The 20,385-nt window shown below is 42.9% G+C and overlaps 1 protein-coding gene across 14 annotated transcripts in view; it reads right to left on the bottom strand.

Moving 5' to 3' along the window:
* PAK3 (p21 (RAC1) activated kinase 3) overlaps positions 1-20,385 on the bottom strand; it is a 137,738-nt gene that overhangs the window by 27,307 nt on the left and 90,046 nt on the right. For all 14 annotated transcript variants that reach the window (XM_042974188.1, XM_042974191.1, XM_042974192.1 and 11 more), the window contains 5 exons: positions 17,268-17,316; positions 16,810-16,922; positions 14,941-15,058; positions 13,443-13,542; positions 12,521-12,717 (listed from right to left, as the gene is read on the bottom strand). In XM_042974188.1, coding sequence (XP_042830122.1) covers positions 12,521-12,717; positions 13,443-13,542; positions 14,941-15,058; positions 16,810-16,922; positions 17,268-17,316 — 577 coding nt within the window. The remainder of the gene's footprint in view (positions 1-12,520; positions 12,718-13,442; positions 13,543-14,940; positions 15,059-16,809; positions 16,923-17,267; positions 17,317-20,385) is intronic.

Below are 20,385 nucleotides of genomic sequence, written 5' to 3'. Positions count from 1 at the left end.
GAATCAGAATAAGGAGCCAGTGCTATGAACTTCACCACACTTAAAAGAGAACGCACGTCCTCTTCCGAATTTCTAGAAAAAGGAGGAACTCTGGTATCTGTTGTGGGGAGTGGGGGTGGCGGTGGGACTGAAGGTTGGGGATCTTGGTTGGTAGCCTTACACACCCTGGCCCCCAATCGAGGTATCAGATGCAAGAATGCCTTTTACTCAAACACTAGATCATAAATATTGTTTGATGTTTTACAAACTTCTTCCTAAATATCATTTTATTAAAAAATGTTTGATGTTACTTTTGAGACAGAGAGCGAGAACGAGCGGGGGAAGGGCAGGGAGAGAGGGAGACACAGAATCCGAAGCAGGCTCCAGGCTGTCAACACAGAGCCCGCCACAGGGCTCGAACCTGGGGACCACAAGATAATGACCTGTGCGGAAGTTCGAGGCTTAAGTGACTGAGCTACCCGGGTGCCCCTATAAATATCATTTTAAAGACTGCACAGCAGTTCATGTGGGATGCACTCTGTTAATGCTGCTGGCTTGATTTAGAAAATACACATAGTCAGGAAAAGGTTGAAAGGAAACACACCAATATGTTCTCTCTGGGTGGTAGGATTACTGGTGATTGAATTTTTCAAACATATTTTTCAACTTTCCAAATTTTCTACAAGAACACGACTGCTTTTCTTATTTACGAAACCGTCCCAAACATTATGTAAAAAAAAATTTCCAAAGCTGTGCCGTCCAAACTCACACAAAACTCCTCATGTATTTCTCTTTGTCTTCCTAGGATTAAACCTGCTTTTCATCAAGTGCTAACCCTTGAGGGAAACAAAAACCCAGACGTTTTTTTTTCAACTATTGTTTTCGTTTTAATTGCAACAGTATTATATCCAACTAATTTCCATTGCAAAAATCCACACTTTCAGTTATATCATGGGCTAAACTGGCCTTTGTGGAATGGCCTGGGAACCTACTCACTACGCATAATGCTGCTTCTATGGGAAAATGTACTCTGAGTTCCAAATAATTAACTTAAAAATGAACTTTTGGAACACGTCCTGCGTGTAAGCTGGGTACTATCTTTGTAAAAAGAAAACTGCTACCCGCTGCTCTGCTAATGGGAGACAAATACAGTTGCAACCAATACAACAATCACAGCAAAAAGGGTTTTACTAACAAAGTCAAGTCTTTTTTTCTTTTTTGTGTGTTAAAAATTTTTTTTTATTTTTTAATTTTTTTTTTTTTTTGAGAGAGAGACAGAGACAGAGTGCAGGTGGGGGAGGAACGGAGACAGAGAGGGAGACAACAGAATCCAAAGCAGGCTCCAGCCTCTGACTTGTCTGCACAGAGCCCGATGTGGGGCTCGAACCCACAAACCGCGAGATCACGACCTGAGCCCAAGTCTGAATGCCTAACCGACTGAGCCACCCAGGCGCCCCCTAACAAAGTCAAGTCTTACATGAAGAAAGATTGGGGAAAATAGATCGCGGCATGAGTGATCACAGTGTGGTTTTATCTTGAGCTAGTGAAAACTCAGAAAAAAATGAGCTGGCTGTTAGAAAAAAATCTTTGTTGGCTCCTCCGTGGTCCACATATGTGGTTTTCAAACTGTACTCCCCAAAATAGTCCTCCAAAGAGGCGGGACAGGGAGATACATGTGAAGGCTCTAGGAGCCTACACCCACACATATCTGTTTCAATCAGAGAAATATTTCTTTTTTCTCTATTTCTTTATGCTTCCAAGCAAGGTTTCATTTGAACCAAGGGCTCGCTACCGTCTTTTGAAAACCACTGGTCCCCAGGATCCATGGCATGGCATAGACGGTCCTCCATGATTGGGCCCCCGTGGTCTTTGTGGTCCTCAGTGTGTTCTCTTCTTACCCGAGAGCCCTTCTTCCCCCACCCCCACATATGTACACACACTGGCCAAAGCTCACATACCATTCAAGCCAGTCTGTTCACTGAACTCTGAATAAGAAATGCTCTTTAATATCTGCTTAAAATGCTAGCCCCGTTTCTCATAAGCGCCTGGTGAACTTCCGCTTGCTGCTGAGGCTCTATTTCACATGGCATTTCGTCTTTCAAGCCTTCTCCCTCAGCCACCTTGGTTTTCTGCGGACTGTTTTGGGTTTCAGTACCCTAGCAAACCGGGATAACTGGTTACCCTGCAGACAGAGTTAGCCTCAAACAGGTGCCCAGGAAATGCGTTCGTTGCCGAATAAAAGGAGAGCCAAAATGTATGAACACACCTAATCGTGCTGGGACTCTAACAGACTTGGATACACGAGGTATTAAAGCTCAGAACTTAAGTGAATCATTCAACATATGAGAAGATACACAGAGAATGACCAAAGCGCCTTTTCTGAGTCGCACAGGCCTGGCATGTGGTAACTTCTGATGACCTGGTCCTCGGTGTGGGAGGAGGAAAAGAGCTCTGGAAAGGGATGGCATCGAAGGGAGCGAAAACTGGAAAAAGATGGCCATAACATGGTAATCTGCTGCATGGGCAAAGCCAGACAGGAAGGGGAGAAGATGATGGTCTCTGGAACTTGAAACATAGTTCTGAAATGTAGTCTTCTCTGACTGAACAGAGAAGGCAGTCTTGATTAGTCTTTTGCTACATCATTATGCAAGGTCTGTTTGATTCCTCAGGTGGGGCAATGCAGGCCCTATGACCTACTGACCTTGTTTGTAAAGTTAGAAGGACAACCTCGGGGCATAAAATGGTGGCTTCCTTCATGGTGATCTTGATATACACATTACCTAGAAGTTTCTGATGTTCTGGAATTCTTCATAATAACTCTAGGGGCGCCGGGGTGGCACAGTTGGTTAAGTGGCTGAGTCTTGATTTCCGCTTGGGTCATTATCTTGTGGTTCATGGGTTCAAGCCCCATGTCGGGCTCTATGCTGACAGTGCAGAGCCTGCTTGGGATTCACTCTCTCTCTCTCTCTTCCTCTGTCCCTCCCCCACTTATGCTCTCTCTAAATAAATAAATAAACTTAAAAAAATTAAAAAATATAATAACTCTAAAGTCTCTTGGCAATAACACACAACACCACAGTTTTCACTGACTCCAATGTGCATCTAAAATTTTCCTAAGTACTCAGAGAAAACTACTCTACCCAGTTGAAGGAATAATTCAATTTACCTTATTGGCAATTTCCTCGGTTAAAAAAGATCAATGCAGTCATCTTAGAAGTTACCACATTTCTCCAAAGAGGCCCCAAAACAATCCATATGTACCCAATAAATTTTCATTAAGGCAGTTTCGCAACAGGACTAACCATTTAATTAAAAAGCTTCAGTTTGTGACTTCAGTTCATTATAACACTTTATAAAGTTTAGATTAAGATGTTAGAAAACAAACCAGGGGACTTACATGGCAATGTGTTAGTAACCATGAAAGGCTCCGGCACCGATACAAAGGCTCAATTTACAAAGACGATTGGGTGTGGTACAAACATTTCTTTCTAAGTTGACTATCTGGGACACAAAACACATTTTCCCACGGAAATCGTGTTATACATGGTGAAAAGGCTCCCAACCTAGCCAATAAAAATCTATTTAACAAAACAATGTAACTGAACTCTAAGACCAAGAAGGCTATTCATCTGTGTCTCAATATCTCTATAAATACTATGTCCATGGAAAGTCTTAATAGCTAGCTAACATTTATTCAGTGATTACTATTAGGTGACCTAATCCACACAACAACCCACTGAGGTAGACTCGATTATGATCCCCCGGGGACAGATGAAGGAACTGAGGCCTGTGGGACTAATTTAGCTTGTCCAGTATCGCACAACTAGCAACGAGGAAGTCAATGTTTGAATCGAGGGAGTGTGAGTCCAGAGTTCTTGCTCTTGACCACTGCAAATAACACCTCACACTGTTTGCAGTCTCTGAGGTAGGAATTCTCCTAGCAGAGGCACACAAGGGCTCCTCAAGAAATGAGGCACACTGGGGCGCCTGGGTGCCTCAGTGGGTTAAATGCCCGACTTTGGCTCAGGTCATGATCTCACGGTTCCTGAGGGTGGAGCAGGCATCAGGCTCTCTGCTATCAGCACAGAGCCTGCTTCAGATCCTCTGTCTCGCTCCTTCTCTGTCCTTCCCTCTCCCTCTCAAAAATAAATAAACATTTAAAAGGAATGAGGCACACTGAAAAGTTCGCCTTTACCTCTACAGAGGAAACGGACACTCATGAGGTCAATCGTTCGTTCTCCACTTGTTTGGAAATGGGGAACAAAGGTCACCAGTTAGAGGGTTTCACACTGTATTCTCCAGTGTCTATGTGTATGTTGAGAGTTTATAAGCAGCTCTGTACTCTGCAGTCTCCTGCTGTCCTGGTTCCTCCCTCATCTTAGGCTTTCCAACTACCCTTGAGTGTTTTATGAGAGTTATTTGGCAACGAGTGACTTGACACCTCATGGCTTAGTTTACTCATGACCTGGGATTTCAGAGGTCAAAGGCCAGAGTGTACTGCTACCTCTGATGTGTTTATGGATGTCATGAGAGGCCCTAATGTTCCTTTCTAAGAAGAAAACGAATGGGCCAAAATATGCAGTAAGAAATTACTATAGTACACCTAACGTTTTCTTCCATACGTTGACTTGTTTATCCCAACGGTCCAGCGTGATCGCTGAGTATGCAGTGTGGTGTCATTCTGTTCCCTACTTGTCTTCCATAGTGGTTCTCATCTGTCACCACATCATGGGGTTGGGGGGGACGGTGCTTGTTTTTGTTTAATCCCTAAAAGTCATTCAAAAGGAACCTATTACAGATCGATCCTCTTACAGGTTGATGGCAAAAAGTAATTAGGTACCAGTGACTGATTAGCTGTCGGTCTAGTTTTAGAGTGCTCCTTTCGAGCATAAAGGACTGGCCACTGCTAGAAAATAAAGACCAGATGACTCCAACAATGGGTGTGCTCGTTCTAATCTCTCAGGATTAATAGTGCTTGTCAAGAAACACGGAGCAGGCTACGTGTGTTCACAACGAAACCCCAGGGCAGCCCAAGTGGCAACCCAGGATTGAGAACCAGAGGGGATCTGGAAGCGGGGATGAGGGTAGGCAGAGGCACGGAGAAGAGGCAAAGCAAAATGGGACAGGAGGTGGAGGAGAAAAGCTGGGGGAAGCAGAAGGAGCAGATGATCACAGGGCAAGGACAGGGGCCAAATGACAATGGGGAGAGAAGGGTGGCTGATGGAACCTAGAGGAAGAGAAATGAAGATAGAAGCTAAAGAATCAGGGAGGCCAAAGGGACCCGATCCTCAGTCCCATTCTGCTACTGCCCTGTCTCTCTGGTCTTCTCGCATACAATTTCTCAAAGCACTGCCTGTAGTTTTAGTGTATGGGCTTCTTCACCTCCCATTTTCGCTTCAACCCGCACCTGCTTTCTGGTTCTAAGGTGCCACTGAACACGACACATTTTTCATGTCTCATTTTAGAACATTAGAGGAGGTAGGGCACTAACTCCCCGATTCTTCTGGGCTTTTCACCCAAATTACTGTATTGGGTTCAAAACAGCCAACCACAGCATGATCTGTGAAACATGCATTATGTTGCTCACATCAATTGGTTGCGACTTCTACTTTGTAAGCAGTCGGTCGGCTGACCAGCTCTGTACACGGTAGCATATGATTCTTCCCTTCATGCCCCAGAGTGCAGCCTATGGATCCCTATAGTAGCTCTATCACTGCAGTGTTGTTTCCCGGCTTCTCCCCAAGAGTCCTGTCAGAGCGGGCTGTGTGGCCCTACATGCAGCCTTCTTTCACTCCCAACATGGTCAAGTATCTTTGCTTGGTAGGAGAAGGGGGATCTTCCCTCTTTACGGGATACAGATTTAGTCAGGAGGTGATGAGAGAGACATCTCCGAGCTGCTTCCTGAAGGTCACTCCTCTGGAAGCAGTCCTAAAGACAACACACACCCAAACCATGGCTCTTCCAGCCGTCAGGGAGGCTGTAGCCTACCTACAGCTCAAGAACACAGAATCAGAGTCAGAGACTCATGAGTTTCTCCTTTTCCTTAGGTGCCGCTCATGTGGAAGCCCAATACAGAAAAACAATTAAAGAGGACTGTTCTGGTGGAACCAAGAGCCATGTGACCTCTCCCTTGGGCCCTTTAAGCCTAAGGAGCTCCGTAGAATTCTAGGGCCTTGTGAAGTCCCCTGGCAACCAGTAATCTCATCAAGCTCCACTTCTTTGAAGTGACAAGAAGATGGAGGCCAAGGAAGAAGTAACCTGTGCAAGGTCATGGACTTCCTGACTGGCACACCTGGGAAGAGAATTCACTCTTCAATTCGCATAATGTAGACAGGTGGTAGAGACAATAGAAAGCTCTTTGTCTCATCCTCTCACATTTATTGGCCACTCGTGGAAGAAAGGTGATGATGAATTTTGCCATCTAAGCACTGGGACGATTCCTGACAGAAGGAGGAGGTGGAAGAGGAAGAGAGGGTGGAAGAGAATCAGAAGGAGAAGGAGGAGAAGGAGAAGGAGAGGGAGAGGGAGAGGGAGAGGGAGAGGGGGAGGGAGAGGGAGAGGGAGGAGGAGAAGGAGGAGGAGGAGGAAGAGGAGAAAGAAGAGGAAGAGGAGGAGGAGGAAAAGTTAGGGAAGGAAGGAAGGAATTAAGGAAGGAAGGTGGGAAGGAAAGAGGGAAGGAAGGAACAGAAGGAAGGAAGCAGAAGAAGCGGCAAAAAGATCAGCTTGTTCCTGACAATGTGAGCACTTTGCCTCTCCCAGCTACAGAGGTAAGACTGCCTTCATCAAGTTAAACTCTCTCTGCTGAGAATCTCACGTAAGACATCTCAGAGCATCCTTTTATCAGGATGCAAAGGGTCTTCTAAAATGATGTCACAACCGGGTTGACAAAGGTATGTTTCAAAATGGTGACAAAAGTTAGAAATCATCTTTAGTAGTCAAGAAAACCCAGATTTTCTCGGTGACGTTATGTTTCATCGGCAAACACACAGACTGAAAACGCCACAGGATAAAACATGCCAGTGGGCATTTCACTAGGCAAAAGCCCATCAGCACACTCCGTGATTTGTCTGTTTAGGATGGGCTCTGATTTCGAGGGACTTAACTGCTTCGTTATGGGTCTGGTAGCTATTCGGGCAACAGGCATATGCATCCTTGGCTTATTCCCAAATCATGCTTTAAGGATACCAAGGAATGATAAGGTGATATCAGGATAAGGGCCTATCCGTCTCGGTCAACAGTAAGTCCCCGGTCACTGCATTTTTGATCTTCCTTTCCCTCCTCTTTGCCTGGTCAGAGTCTCAGATTTTCGCGTGCTGTGGAATCAATTTCTTCTTTGGCTGTCTTCCGGGTCATAACTCACCAGTCTGAGCCGTCTGCTTCTGAATTACAATCTAAATGAGAGTTGCAGCTTTCCTATGGCTAGGTCCCATTTTCCTGTGCTAAATTCCTGACAACCAATGATTCTTAAGAGCTGTCTATCCTTTGACAGGCAGTATTTTTTTTTTTTTTTTTTACTGATTAAAAAGAAACCCTGTTACCGTTCTATAATTATTTTAGTTGCAGTTGGTCCCAACTCGCCCCTCCTTTCAGGCACAGGTTTGCCTTCAGAGTAGGAGTGTCAACAAACCATCAGCAAACCTTGCTGTTCCACAGTGGTTTATGGAAAAAGAAGGGAATGCTCCCAGCTCTTCCTGAAATACATTCAAAACAATATTGACTGAGTGCTAGCAAAGTATGCTTGCTTCTCCGGCGCTCAGGAAGTTTATGTCTGACTTTAATTCCAAATGAGCACGCGCCATCAAAGCCAGACATTCCAATCCACAGCACAGGTTCCAGTGGTTGGAGGAGCTAGAAGCACGTTGGCCCCTAGTTGCTGTTTTTCAGTTGCTAGAGATTCTCTCCTGCTTAACTCTCTTCTCTAGACATCCAAGCCAACCAGAATTTCCCTAGTGCTGTAATAAAGGGTAAGGGTAACTGACACTAGCGCAGTGCTTTAGGTGTGGGGAAAGGGAGAACAGGGAGCCTCGTCGTCCTCGTAGGGTATGCAATAGGACCGATTTTTGATCCGTGCCCTCCCTTCTCTCTGGCCATCCGGGTCATGCACTCCTAATCGTGAGCAGTCAGACTGATAGCTTTATTATCACCGATAATAAATAATAAATAATGTACTCAGCAGCTAGCACGTCGTCATGATAAACTCCGTTTTTGGGGATCAGTAAAATTGAAAAAGAAATGGCGTATCATGGACGTATATGCTGAGCTAAGGTCATTCCTTTTTCTAATAGTGCCACTGGACTGGGAAATCAGAAAATGCCATAAAGTGCAAAGGGATTTTTCAACAGGGCTCTGACAGAGTTACTCACGGTATTTTATTTTTTTTAGGGGAAACGGAGAAATGTGTACAGAATAACAGTATGGTCTTTTCTGGTTGAAGAATCATGCTCAAACAGGGCTGGCGAAGAACTGTTTTCCAGTTCAGACAGGGTTCTATAAAGCTCTGCCACAGAGCTTTGGATTCGGTTTAGTCCTTGCTGTGGGAACCCGACATCACTGGTTCTTAAGGCTCCTTAGGTGATTCCAGTGCACAACCACGGGGCAGATCCACTGGTATGGGGTCAGTGGTTCGCATCCTACATTATATACTGTTTTTAGCATTCAGACGTCCCTTATTAATACCAGTAACAGCCTTCCAAATATCCAATGCTTGCTACTGTGTCACAGACGCTTGAAGCAAGGGTAGAAAGACAACATTTCAAGTTCATTTCGACTAGGATAAAGGTTTGGAAAATCACATGTAAAAAAGGGATGTGCCCACAGTCCACTAGGGACCTCAACCGGATGTCACTGGGACATTTCACAAATACCAAATTCCATCAAAACTCATTGATAAGAACAGCCCAATTACATGTGAATGCAAACTTCATACAGGGGTACTCTTTTGGGGCTGAGAACAACAAGCAAAAGATCCGTTTTATGGAAATGATCGCCCCTCTTTATTTAGAAGCGGGTCACTGTGACCACAGGTTTTAGACCACATATCTCCAATTCACAAAAAAAGTTGGGGAGATGAGCAGAACACCAACACTAATTGGCATATCCACAGGCGAAGTTCGATTTTATCCCGTCGCTTTGGCAAACAGAAGAAACGAGGCACTTTATTACTGGAGACTGCACTAAAAATGTCCATGGGTCACAGAACAACATGTTCAAGGCCAATTATGTTGAGCGCAAAGACTTCAGGCAGTGGGGGACGGTAAGAAGCTTGTCTCCTCTCTGTCTCTGGAAGGGTACCAACCTCATAACATCAGTAAATAATTCTACGACCTTTAAAACTCATTTTATGAGCAAACTGGGTCAGTTAGTACGGAGTGAATTACATTCAAACAATTCCAACCACTTTATAACTAGGGGCGGGGGGAAGTAGCTGATTCCTTGCATCAGTGATATGTTAACTGGCAGCATTCACAAAGAGCTTGCTCGGTTGTAACTGACCCAATAGAGACACGAGCACAAAACCACAACAAAAGGCAAGCAGCCCCCAAATGTACAGCCCCAGTCTTCACCTTGAACCTCTCCTGTGTTACCTGTTCATTGTAATTTTACTGAGCTCTGCAGAACCGTCTACTTTTTGCAGGGACCGGAGTATAGCTACTGTGAAGGGGAAGTTTTTGCAGAAAAGGGGAATCCAATTTCCATTTATGAATGTGTAAAAAGCACTCTAAGGATCCTTTCTTTTTCCTTTCTGACTTTTCTATTTGTATAATAAATCTATCTCTCTAAGGAGCTTTAAGAACCAGTGATGTCAGGTTCCCACGCCAAGGACTAAACTGAATCCAAAGCTCTGTGGCAGAGCTTTACAGAACCCTGTCTAAACTGGAAGACAATATACATATATATGTATTTCCTACAATGAGCTAGACACTGTGCTAGGTGATTTGCATGCATTATTTTATTTAGTGCTCACGCTACCTCTGCCAGACAGGTATTACCCCCATTTTATGCAAAGGAAACAGGGTTACAAAGGTTTTAAGTGACTTGTTGAAAGTTATAGAGGTTCTAGGTTGTGGAGGCAGGGCACACCCAGATCCACCTGACTACACGGGCCAAAATTGTCACTATGATGTGCGACCCTCTACCACGCTGCTTCCTTCCACTTCTTTCCTTCTTTCCTCCTCAAAGCCCAAAGGGGTGGGTGGGTGGTAGTATGGGAAGGATTTCAAAGAAAGAAGGACTAATCTACCTCTCTTTCATACCTCTCCCAAAGCTCTGTAATTCTGCAATTCCCCACACATAGCCTGGTTACCAGGACCCAAGAAAATACAGGTTTCTTACAGGCTCATATTATGTCTTTTCCTCTCCAATCTCTCTGTGGTTTTGGAGACCACATTTTGCAAATCCCAAATAAGGGCATATATCCCAAGACCTTGTGTTTTCTCTAAGCAAACATGAGGGCAACATATTTAAAATCAAAACTCAAAAAACACTTGTGGCACCTAGCAGAGACAGAGAGAGAGAGAGAGAGAGAGAGAGAGAGAGAGAGAGCACTGGCTCAATACGGACCTGTTGATTGATTGAGTCATTGGGGGTTGATCACACACGGAGAGTAATGAGCAAAGTTAGACTAAATCCTTATCAGTGGAATTCAACAGGGTGGTCTTTCTGACAAGTCTTTTTGTTATGGCCTTAATGTAGGCTTCCTGAACCTGGTGGCTTGTTAATCTGAAAGTACTTGTTTAGATACAAGGCTGTGGATTCTAAGAGACAAGCTGTTCATTATGAGTTCTAATCCTAGGCTGGAAGATGCCTATAAAGATTAAAACTTGTTTCCTTTTTTCTAACAATTAACAGCCTAGCTAAAGAGCGATCAATTGTAATCGGGGAACTGAGGAAGGTAATAAATGCATTACCGAGACCAGTTGCTTTACAGCACCATTTATTTAATCCTTAAATTTTGCAGGTTGTAAATTACTCATTAGAAGGCAGAAAGCAAAATAGCCGTAATCCGTTTAGTGCCTCCAAACTCCGAAGACTTAGTGGAGGAAATCCATGGAAACAAGAGGCCTGATGTGTTCTTTCACTGCTATTTCTTAATGGGCAAAGGTGGTTAAACAATAAGGATAAGCCCAAGTAATTATCCTGATGCGCTGGTCCATAGGTCAGGGGTGGGCTTGATTAAATTCATGGAGGGCTGACCCACAAACGGTGGGAAAATGCCCCTTCTTTTCCACTCAGCCCCGCAGGCAGCTAATCAATGTGCACATCTCACTTCCAGATTGTTTCATGAGACCAGAGCAATAGCCCGTAGCATTCATTAGGGCATTTGCTCCTATCTGTTGTTTTCTAATCAGTGCAGGGACTGGACAAGAGGCCAAGTGCCAGAGAGGAATTAGGAGGGGACGAGGAGGAGGCTGTCCCCCTCTCCATTCGCGGGAACACAGCTCCCAACTACAAAAGGTTCAATGTGAAAACAACTAGACAATTAGTTTGTAGGTTGCTTTACATATCCAGAAAGCCACGTATATGTGGCTTGAAGATGGATTGTATCAGCTTAACACGTAGACGCCGAACCATTTACCGAGGACAATTTGTTTATACCAAGGACCAAATTCGATTTTAGACTCAGTGGTAATGGTGTAAACAATACACAGGATGCCTTTGGCGCTGGCACCCTATTTGTGTTTTGAGAGTAGAATCTGAATGTGTGCGCATTTCCTTTTTCAAAAGCGGGATCCCCTTTAAATATGTAACACAGCTTCTGGCTCTCCCTTAGCCTCTACACAACAAAATAGTTGCTGGCTCACTTCAGGGCTGAGCGGGCGTTTCGTTCCTGCTCCTTTGCCCTTCACTATCGTGATCCATGGCTTATCTCTGAAGAAAGATGGTGTTAGGCTGTGAAACGGAGCTTTTCTCTTTCCAGAGGTAACCAGACCACAGGAGAACCAAACCTGCTTCTGCAGTAGCAAACTGAGTTACCCAACACAAACTATCTCCATTAATTTTCTACTAGACAGTCTAATTAAGTTTGTGCTTCCACCAGGCTGGCACAGTGTCTCTCTCGTGTTCCATTCGATACCCACCCAGCTGCGGCTGCTCAATAAATCATTACTGACAATGAGACAAAATCTAATTTAAAAATTATAGGTGTTCTGGAAATGCGTTTATTCACTTTGTTAACGTGATTGTAAAACAAGTGTTTCCTAGATAGATCATTTAACCATGGCATGTGATAAAAAATACTTTTCTTCCCACATCTCACTTTTTTTTTTAGCTATGTTTTTTTTTTTTAACAGTAGAAAGCGATACTAAAGAATTTTATAGACCCCTGCCGTTAGAAATCCTGATATCAAAGCACCTGGAAAAACCGCGGAGACACCTTAAGAGATACTGACATGAGCTCACAGTAATTTTGCGAAGTAGAACTTGGAGCTTCTGTGTCACTCGTCTCAGGGAAGGGCCTGTTCTGGGCACTTTTGGTGGAGACAAGGAATGACATTTGGCCCCTTTCCTGGGGCTGAATTACCTATGTTTTCATTTTACTTACCCTGAGTGGATTTTCATTAAGGTAAGGGGGTTCACCTTCCACCATTTCGATTGCCATAATCCCCAGAGACCAGATATCAACTTTCGGACCGTAAGCTTTTCGAGTCACCACTTCAGGTGCCATCCAATAGGGAGTTCCCACCATAGTACTTCGTTTACTTTGCTCAGGGGTGATCTGGGCGCAGAACCCAAAATCAGCTGCAGAGAAGGAAAGTCCGTTAAAATCAAGTCAAATTCCTCTGTTTTTTTTTTTTAATGTTTATTTATTTTGAGAGAGAGAGAGAGAGAGCATGAGCAGGGGAGGGGCAGAGAGAGAGGGAGAGAGGAAATCCCAAGCAGGCTCAGCACGGAGCCCAACAAGGGGCTCGATCCCATGACCATAAGATTATGACCTGAGCTGAAATCAAGTCAGATGCCCAAATGACTGGGCCAGCCAGGTGCCCCAAATTCTTCTTATTTTTTTTTAACAATAGATCACTTTCAGATATGGCTGTACCTTCTTCTGTTCGACACTGAGCTTTCCACAACTCCCTAGCTCATATCTATTATTACCTGATCTCTCCAGTGGCCCTGATTTTAAAAGGGTCTGAAATAACTTATGAATGTGATGTCATTTTTCCTAGACCTCAGTCTGGTTCCCTCCCCATTACTGTTCCTTTTAACTTATAGAATCTTTCAGTTTTCTATTTAGGTATTTATAATCCAGCAGATAGAAGTCACTAGAAATTCTGAAATGTTAACCCCTCAGAATCTGGCCACGATCTACAGGAACACAGAATTAGAAAAAATTCTTTACTTCAAACTGGGCTCTAAATGCCTTTAAACCAATCACCTTCAATAGCCATTTTCGTCTCAAGATAGACAGTAAATGAGCAGAAATCCTCCAATATTCTTTCAAACACCATCTGAACCAAAATACCTACTCAATTTAACAGAGCCATCCATCCCAAGAAGGATATTGTCACTCTTTATGTCTCTATGGATCACTTGGTTTGAGTGCAAGAAATCCAAAGCTTGGAGGCACTATTGAATCAGAAAAAAAAAAAAAAAAGTTCTGATTATATCGCAAAGAATTTAAAACAATTTACATTTTGTTTCTAGATATACTTGGGGCAAAGGCATACTTTTGCATTGTCAAGTCAAATAGATTACTATTGTATTATCATTTTGAAATCACATTACTGTTTACATCAATGCTGTAACTTAGCAGAATACATTATAAAAGCTTCTGAGTCAGCCAAACTAACCAATTAATAGTCATACTTTGACCTAGTATCTGGAGGGTACGGATTCAGCTTGGTCTTATACAGGTGTACTAAGCTTCTGTATCCACGGTATTTAATTCAGTAGGCCTGAAGTGGGACCCAGGAATCTGCCTTTAAAACGAGTGCCCCAAGCTACCTCTGATGGACAGCCATGGTTGGGAACCACTTCTAGTCTATGAAGTGGCTACAGTTACTTGCTTGGAAATGGCTTTGCATCATGCAACATGGAAACCGTAGACTCAGGGTAGAATATTCTCCTAAGTATTAGAAGCTTGCTTCACTGCATGAATAGAAAATACATGTGTTTGGTGGATATGCGTACATCCTTGGGGAGGAGGAAAGGCAGATGGGAGGAGAGCAAGGGAGGAGGAAATTTGAGCAAACCATTTAAAATAAAACACAAGCAAAGACTGGCTGAAATTACTTGGTTTTGTGTTCCCACCATTGGTTTTCAAGTTGCAGCAGTGGGTCAGAGTTCCTATTTGTGTCTAGAGAAAACCTCACCACAATGAATGGGGTGGAGGGTAATGCCCCGGATGAGACTCCAGAGAGGGGTGTGTTTTTAAATATTGAAAAAAATATAAGAAAACATGTCCTCCGTTTAGCTCAAAACCAGGGATATGACACCGTTATTGGAAAAGAGGCAGACTCAGGCCCCCTGGAGGGGGGTGAGGGATGTCCAAATTGGACTGTGAAAGCAACGACTGTCTGGGCTGAGGGAGGACCTTGCTTAAATTGCTTTCTCGAGAATGATGGGATTATAGTGGTTTGTAATTCACATGGCTCACGTTGTGCGTGCAGGACAAAATCATCAGCGTGTAAAAATTCCCCCAAATGTGAAAAAACTTCTGTGCCACCATTGCTGTTTTCCGTGTTCATCAAGACTACAACATGCAGGCCGAGCATTCACCTTGCAAATGGCATAACAGAGTTCAAAAGAGCCATAGCAAAATGACCAGAATATACAACAGGCTGGGAAGGGAGGGTAGGAAAGTGCGATTAGGAAAGGATTTAAATTGAAGTTAGGCTCTCCAATTTTTTTCCATAGAAAAGACACGCGATCATTGCTCTGATGTTCTACACATTCTGGATAATCAGAGAAAAAGGACTGCCGGTTTTAGTGTTGTCATCTGCTAGAAACGCTCTATTTTCTTACCTCTCTGCACACAGCTGCTATCTGGCCTTCATCCATACAGGTCTCGGTGACCACATCAGTCAAAGAGCCGCCAGCCAAGTATTCCATGACCACCCATAGTTCATCACCCACTAAGTAGCTATAAGAAGAGAATAAAAAGACTTTGACTCAGGTCTAAGGAAGTGGGGACTCTTTTATATCCCCATTAAGGTAATTTACAATTAATGTCTGCATTTGGCCATATTATATAACAAGAGGAAAATATCCATGACGGTGATGAGATATTCCTTAGCATTAGAGAATATGCATGAAAGTCAAAGGATCATCAGATATAACTGCACACCATGGAGGGAGGAAAAGAGCAAGGAGGCCTCTGGTGACTGACTACTGTCAGTCATTCCACTATAAAAGCTACTTTCAATAAACAGGATCAGTGAATAGCCACTATGTTATATCATATGCCATAATGTTGACTTCTTGGACTGAACTGGCCCATGGTATACAGAGTTGCAAGATATGCATTCAGATCTCAGCATTGATTTTGAGGCTACTGGATTAATTACTGAACTCTTTTCAAGCAGTTTCTGAATCAAAAAGACTCCTGTTCACAATGGATTTACCGTGCTGAGGTCTCAATCCTCCAGCAGAAATCAGGGGCAACATGCCCAATTTCTTTAGGCACCTATTGAGGAGCACGCGCAGATGATCAAACATGGGGAGGAAGGTCACCAGAGCCCTACAATTTGGACAAAATTCAAAACATCTGGAGTCATCTGAAGGCACAGTAGCAGGATGATCGGGTCTCTCTTCCCCTCCCCGCCCCAACTCAGCGAGAGAGAAATTTTGGAGAATGGAGTGAGCCCACTGATCCTGTCCTGCCCTAAGTTTGACATCAATAAGAAGCAAGACTTTCTATCCAGTGGTGCTCGAACTGCAGTGCCTATAAGATTCACCTGGGGAGCCTATTAAATGTGAAAATTACAGGCTCTACCTCATCAGTAACAGAAAGCATCCTAGAAATCTCCATTTTGTACAAATGCCATTTTGACAAAATGAAAAAAGCAGAGTGAAGTCCCTCTGCTACAGATAGTCCCTAAATGGCACTTTATGAAACATAGGCTTCGCCTGTAAAATTTGACTCCTTTTTTTTTTTTTTTAATCTCCCTTTTCCCCTCTTTCTTTCCCACCGGTCCACCTGGCACAAAACACAGAAAGCAAGATTTTAAGCTCATTGAGGTTGCAGACCTAGTCTTACTTCCTTTATATCCCCCCAGAGTACACAGCACAGCGGTGCTAAACAAACACTTACTGAAATTGAATGAGACAGATGTTAACCACAAGTGAAGAGTTAGCGCTGTCTTTAAATGCCTATTTATAACCCACTGCTAATACCACTGATGAAAGAGACATTAATTACCTGGTCTAGGAAAAAGGTTTGAGATTAAAGTCTCAATTCCCTAGACCTCACTGTCAGTTAATCACAAAGCGCCCATTAAAGCGGGGCCATTACAGCCAGCCCTCTTCACTTAGACACCCAGAGACTGCACTGGCTCCAAACAGTTGATGAAGTGTTTAAAACACCGCAGCTCTCCTCTATACGCAGTAGTCTATTTCCTGCCAACACGGAGTCACGATGCTCAAAAGGAAATTACACAAACTGCTCATGCTTAGAAGCGAGACCATAAAATGTGTCTTCAAATGTTTGATGGTGGACAAAGAAAAGTGGGTGCAAATTTAGCAATAGATGTGATACTCTACTCTTTTGCAGCATCCGCGAGGTTTTTCTAGCATTTGAGAAGTATTTGGAGAACGGATGCTAAATGAACAGATGTTAAATAAAATAATTTGCCAAGAAAAGAAAACAAGTACACAATGAGGGAAACCACTTACCTATCTAAATAATTAACAATATTGGGGTTCTTATTTTCCCTCATGACCAGAATTTCATTAATAATTAATTCCTTTTTGGGCTGCTGTTGAAGGTTCATCTGCTTTATGGCCACCTGAATGGTGATTAAAATGCACAAATGAGTTACAGTCATTAAACACACACATCCATATATATATATATATATATATATATATATATATATATATGGCACACAGAGTAAGGCATACAAATTCTTTATCTTACTAGGCTCTTTCTCAGTGCCACAAACCCATACCGCTTTTCTTTGGTCAATCACGAGTAAACCATCCACTTTAGACACTTTGGACATCTATGAAATAGATTCCCACGTCAACCCAGTGCCACCCATTTTATCAGACATAGGTGCTATCAAAGAAGAAATGTGATTCATATGAATTAAAGGACAATTAAAAAATCAGGATTGAATGTTAGCACTCACCTCTTGTCCTGTTGCAATGTCTAGCGCTGTATAAACAGTACCTGATGCCCTGTGAAGGTGAAAGTTATCAAATGAATAAGCAATCCAGCTGTTATCCATAGATTTTACTTGAAATAAAATGTCATTATTTTTAGGAGAGGGAAATCAGCAAACTCAAGATTCAAGGATGAAATAACCACGGAACGCCCCTTTTGTGTGGTAATTACAGCTGAAACAGTCTTAATGTATCCCTTTGGGTGGGCCAGTAATTCCAGTCGGACTTTCCAGCACTATGCAGTAATGAATTGAGCAAAATGGCCCTGATCCTTTTAGGAAGCTCCTGGAATATTCTGAATACTCCCCGGATGTGTCAACAGCTAACATTGTAGTCCTCTGATTAAACTGAAGTACGGTTTAGGAAATAATACATCATCTCTTGTTTAGGCAACTGTAAATTAACCTTTCCTCTTAGCACATGGACAGAGTGCTTTTCCCATAGATATCTCTTTTTTTTTAATTTTTTTTATGTTTGTTTATTTTTGAGACAGAGAGAAACAGAGCATGAGTTGGGGAGGGGCAGAGAGAGGGGGAGACACAGAATCCGAAGCAGGCTCCAGGCTCTGGGTTGTCAGCACAGAGCTCGATGCGGGGCTCGAACCCACGAACCGTGAGATCATGACCTGAGCCGAAGGCGGACACTCAACCAGCTGAGCCACCCGGGCACCCCTCATAGATTTCTGACTCTTAAGAATATTTTTATGTAACAAATCAATCACACTCAGTGTCGTACTTACCTAGTGCTGCAGCTACACCAAGTTAACGACAACACAGCCTTACTATTGAGACATTTTTTTTTTCAAAATTTCTCAACAGCTTCTACTATGACGTTTCCCTCCAACCCATCACCCTTTAAAAATCTATCATTCCTAAGGTCCTGGTAGTATTCATGCTCCCATTCTAACTTCAGTTGTAGGGGTCCTTTGCTTTGCACATAGAAATTGTGTAGTGAAGCTGAATTCACAGTGACAACGTTCTGTGAAACACACATGCATTCTGAACCACATCCCTACCTCTATTCCCAAGAAAAAGGAAAACCCCGTCAATTTCATCGAAATGTTTGTGGTGAGTAAAGGAATAAGAATGGAGATCAGTCCTGTGATTCACAGGACACGGTAATGCTCCAACAATGCTACTTAAAATTTCTAGTAATTGTTGTTTCTCCTTTGTTCTCTATACATCACTTGCTCTTTTGTTTTCTGGGTCCAGGATTTCTTTTCTTATGTCACCCATTTCTTTGCCATTCTTCTCCCTTCTTCTACTTGGATGAACCAAAATATTTCTCCTAAGCCTAGGAAGTTTACATTACCTGCTCCTAATGAATAAAATGAGTGGGGTAGTATAAGGAATATTTGACTACTAAGAGAGATCTGAGTCCTAATATTTATCCTAACATCAACAAGCTGTGTGACCTTGGGCCAGTCACTTCCCTGTTCTGGGCTTCAGTCCCCTCAACTGAGAAAATAGTGATCACAAGAACAGTAAAAATATATGGAGCATGTTGTGCATGTCAGACAACGCACTAAGAATTTAATATAAATCACCTTATGTCTATTACCTCCACATTACAGACAAGGAAGCTGAGGCTCAGAGAGGTGAAGTGACCTGCCCTAAGTTAAACAGCTTATAGTCCAAGTCTGTCTGACTCTCTGACCTGTAAAATATAGGAAATGGGCCACTTTATTTCTACAGTTCTTTATTTTTTGAAATTTTCAAAATTTATTTAATTATTTTTATTATTTTTTAAAGGTTTTGTTTTTTTTTTTTTTTGAGAGAGAGAGAGAGAGAGAATGAGTGGGGGATGGGCAGAGAGAGAGGGTGAGAGAGAATGTCAAGCAGGCTCTGTGCTATCAGCATAGAGCCTGACTTGGGGCTTGAACTTACGAACCATGAGATCATGGCTTGAGCTGAAATCAAGAGTTGGATGCTTAACTGACTGAGCCACCCAGGAGCCCCACAAAATTTATTTCAAAGTAGTATCTATGCCCAACGTGGGGCTTGAACTCACAACTCCGAGATCAAGAGTTGCACGCTCCACTGACTGAGCCAGCCAAGCTCCCTAATTTCTAACGTTCTTGAATTTCATGATGTACAATCTCCAAATTCTGCTCTCTTGATTCTGCATAGGTACATACATATCTATTGGAACTTGACTAAAAGATTGCCCTTACTCAACAGGTGTCACCTAAAGCAGGACTTACAAGTTTCAGAAATTCCTCAGGTTTGAGGCTGATGTGAAATCAGCCTCTCAGTTTTGTATATTTGAGATTCTGGGTTCAGAGCACGAGGTCTGTGCTCATTAAGTCTTTGCTGAGTGAAAAAATTAATAAAAGTCTTTTCAAACAAACATGCAACTGCAACAAAACCTTTCCTTTCTGTGGAGGAATCTTCTACATAAACCAACATAAAACACTTCCCTTGTGGAATAAGCTATCAGACATTTCTGATTTCAGGGGCCACTTTGTGATTGGTCCTTCTGAACTCAGAATCACCTGGGCTCAAAAGAATAGATCACCTTGACTTGGTGTGTATTTCAACTGCATGAGTCCCGAACAACTACCTAAATCTGTTTGTAGAATTATATTCAAAAATGCCTTTACTTGGGGCACCTGGGTGGCTCAGTCTGAGGTTAAGCATCTGACTCCTGATTTCAGCTCAGAACGTGATTATCGTGGTTCATGAGATCGAGTCCCACATCTGTCTCTGCACTGACAGTGCTGAGCCTGCTTGGGATTCCTTCTCTCTCTTTCTGCCTCTCCCCTGCTCATACATGCTCTCTCTCTCCCTCAAAATAAATAAATATTTAAAAAATACCTTTTCTTGCACATTTCCTTCAGATGCCATAAAAGTAACAGTATCTGCAAAATGAGACAATGATAGCATCTTCCTCACAGACCCACAGGAAATTGAAAGGCACAATCTATGTAAGCATTCAGTCCTGTGCCCAGATCAGAGTTGGCGCTTAACATGGTAACTGCTATTATTATCAATTTACTTCCCGATCTCCAAGCCAAAACATCCTTGCTAGTGCTTATCCCTATTTTCAAAAAGGACAAAGGTAGTGGGGCACCTGGGTGGCTCA

This window comes from Panthera tigris, chromosome X, assembly GCF_018350195.1.
Source record: "Panthera tigris isolate Pti1 chromosome X, P.tigris_Pti1_mat1.1, whole genome shotgun sequence".
NCBI classification, from domain to species: Eukaryota; Metazoa; Chordata; class Mammalia; order Carnivora; family Felidae; genus Panthera; species Panthera tigris.
Note: the sequence above shows the minus strand (reverse complement) of the source record. Positions and strands in the feature narration are given on the sequence as shown.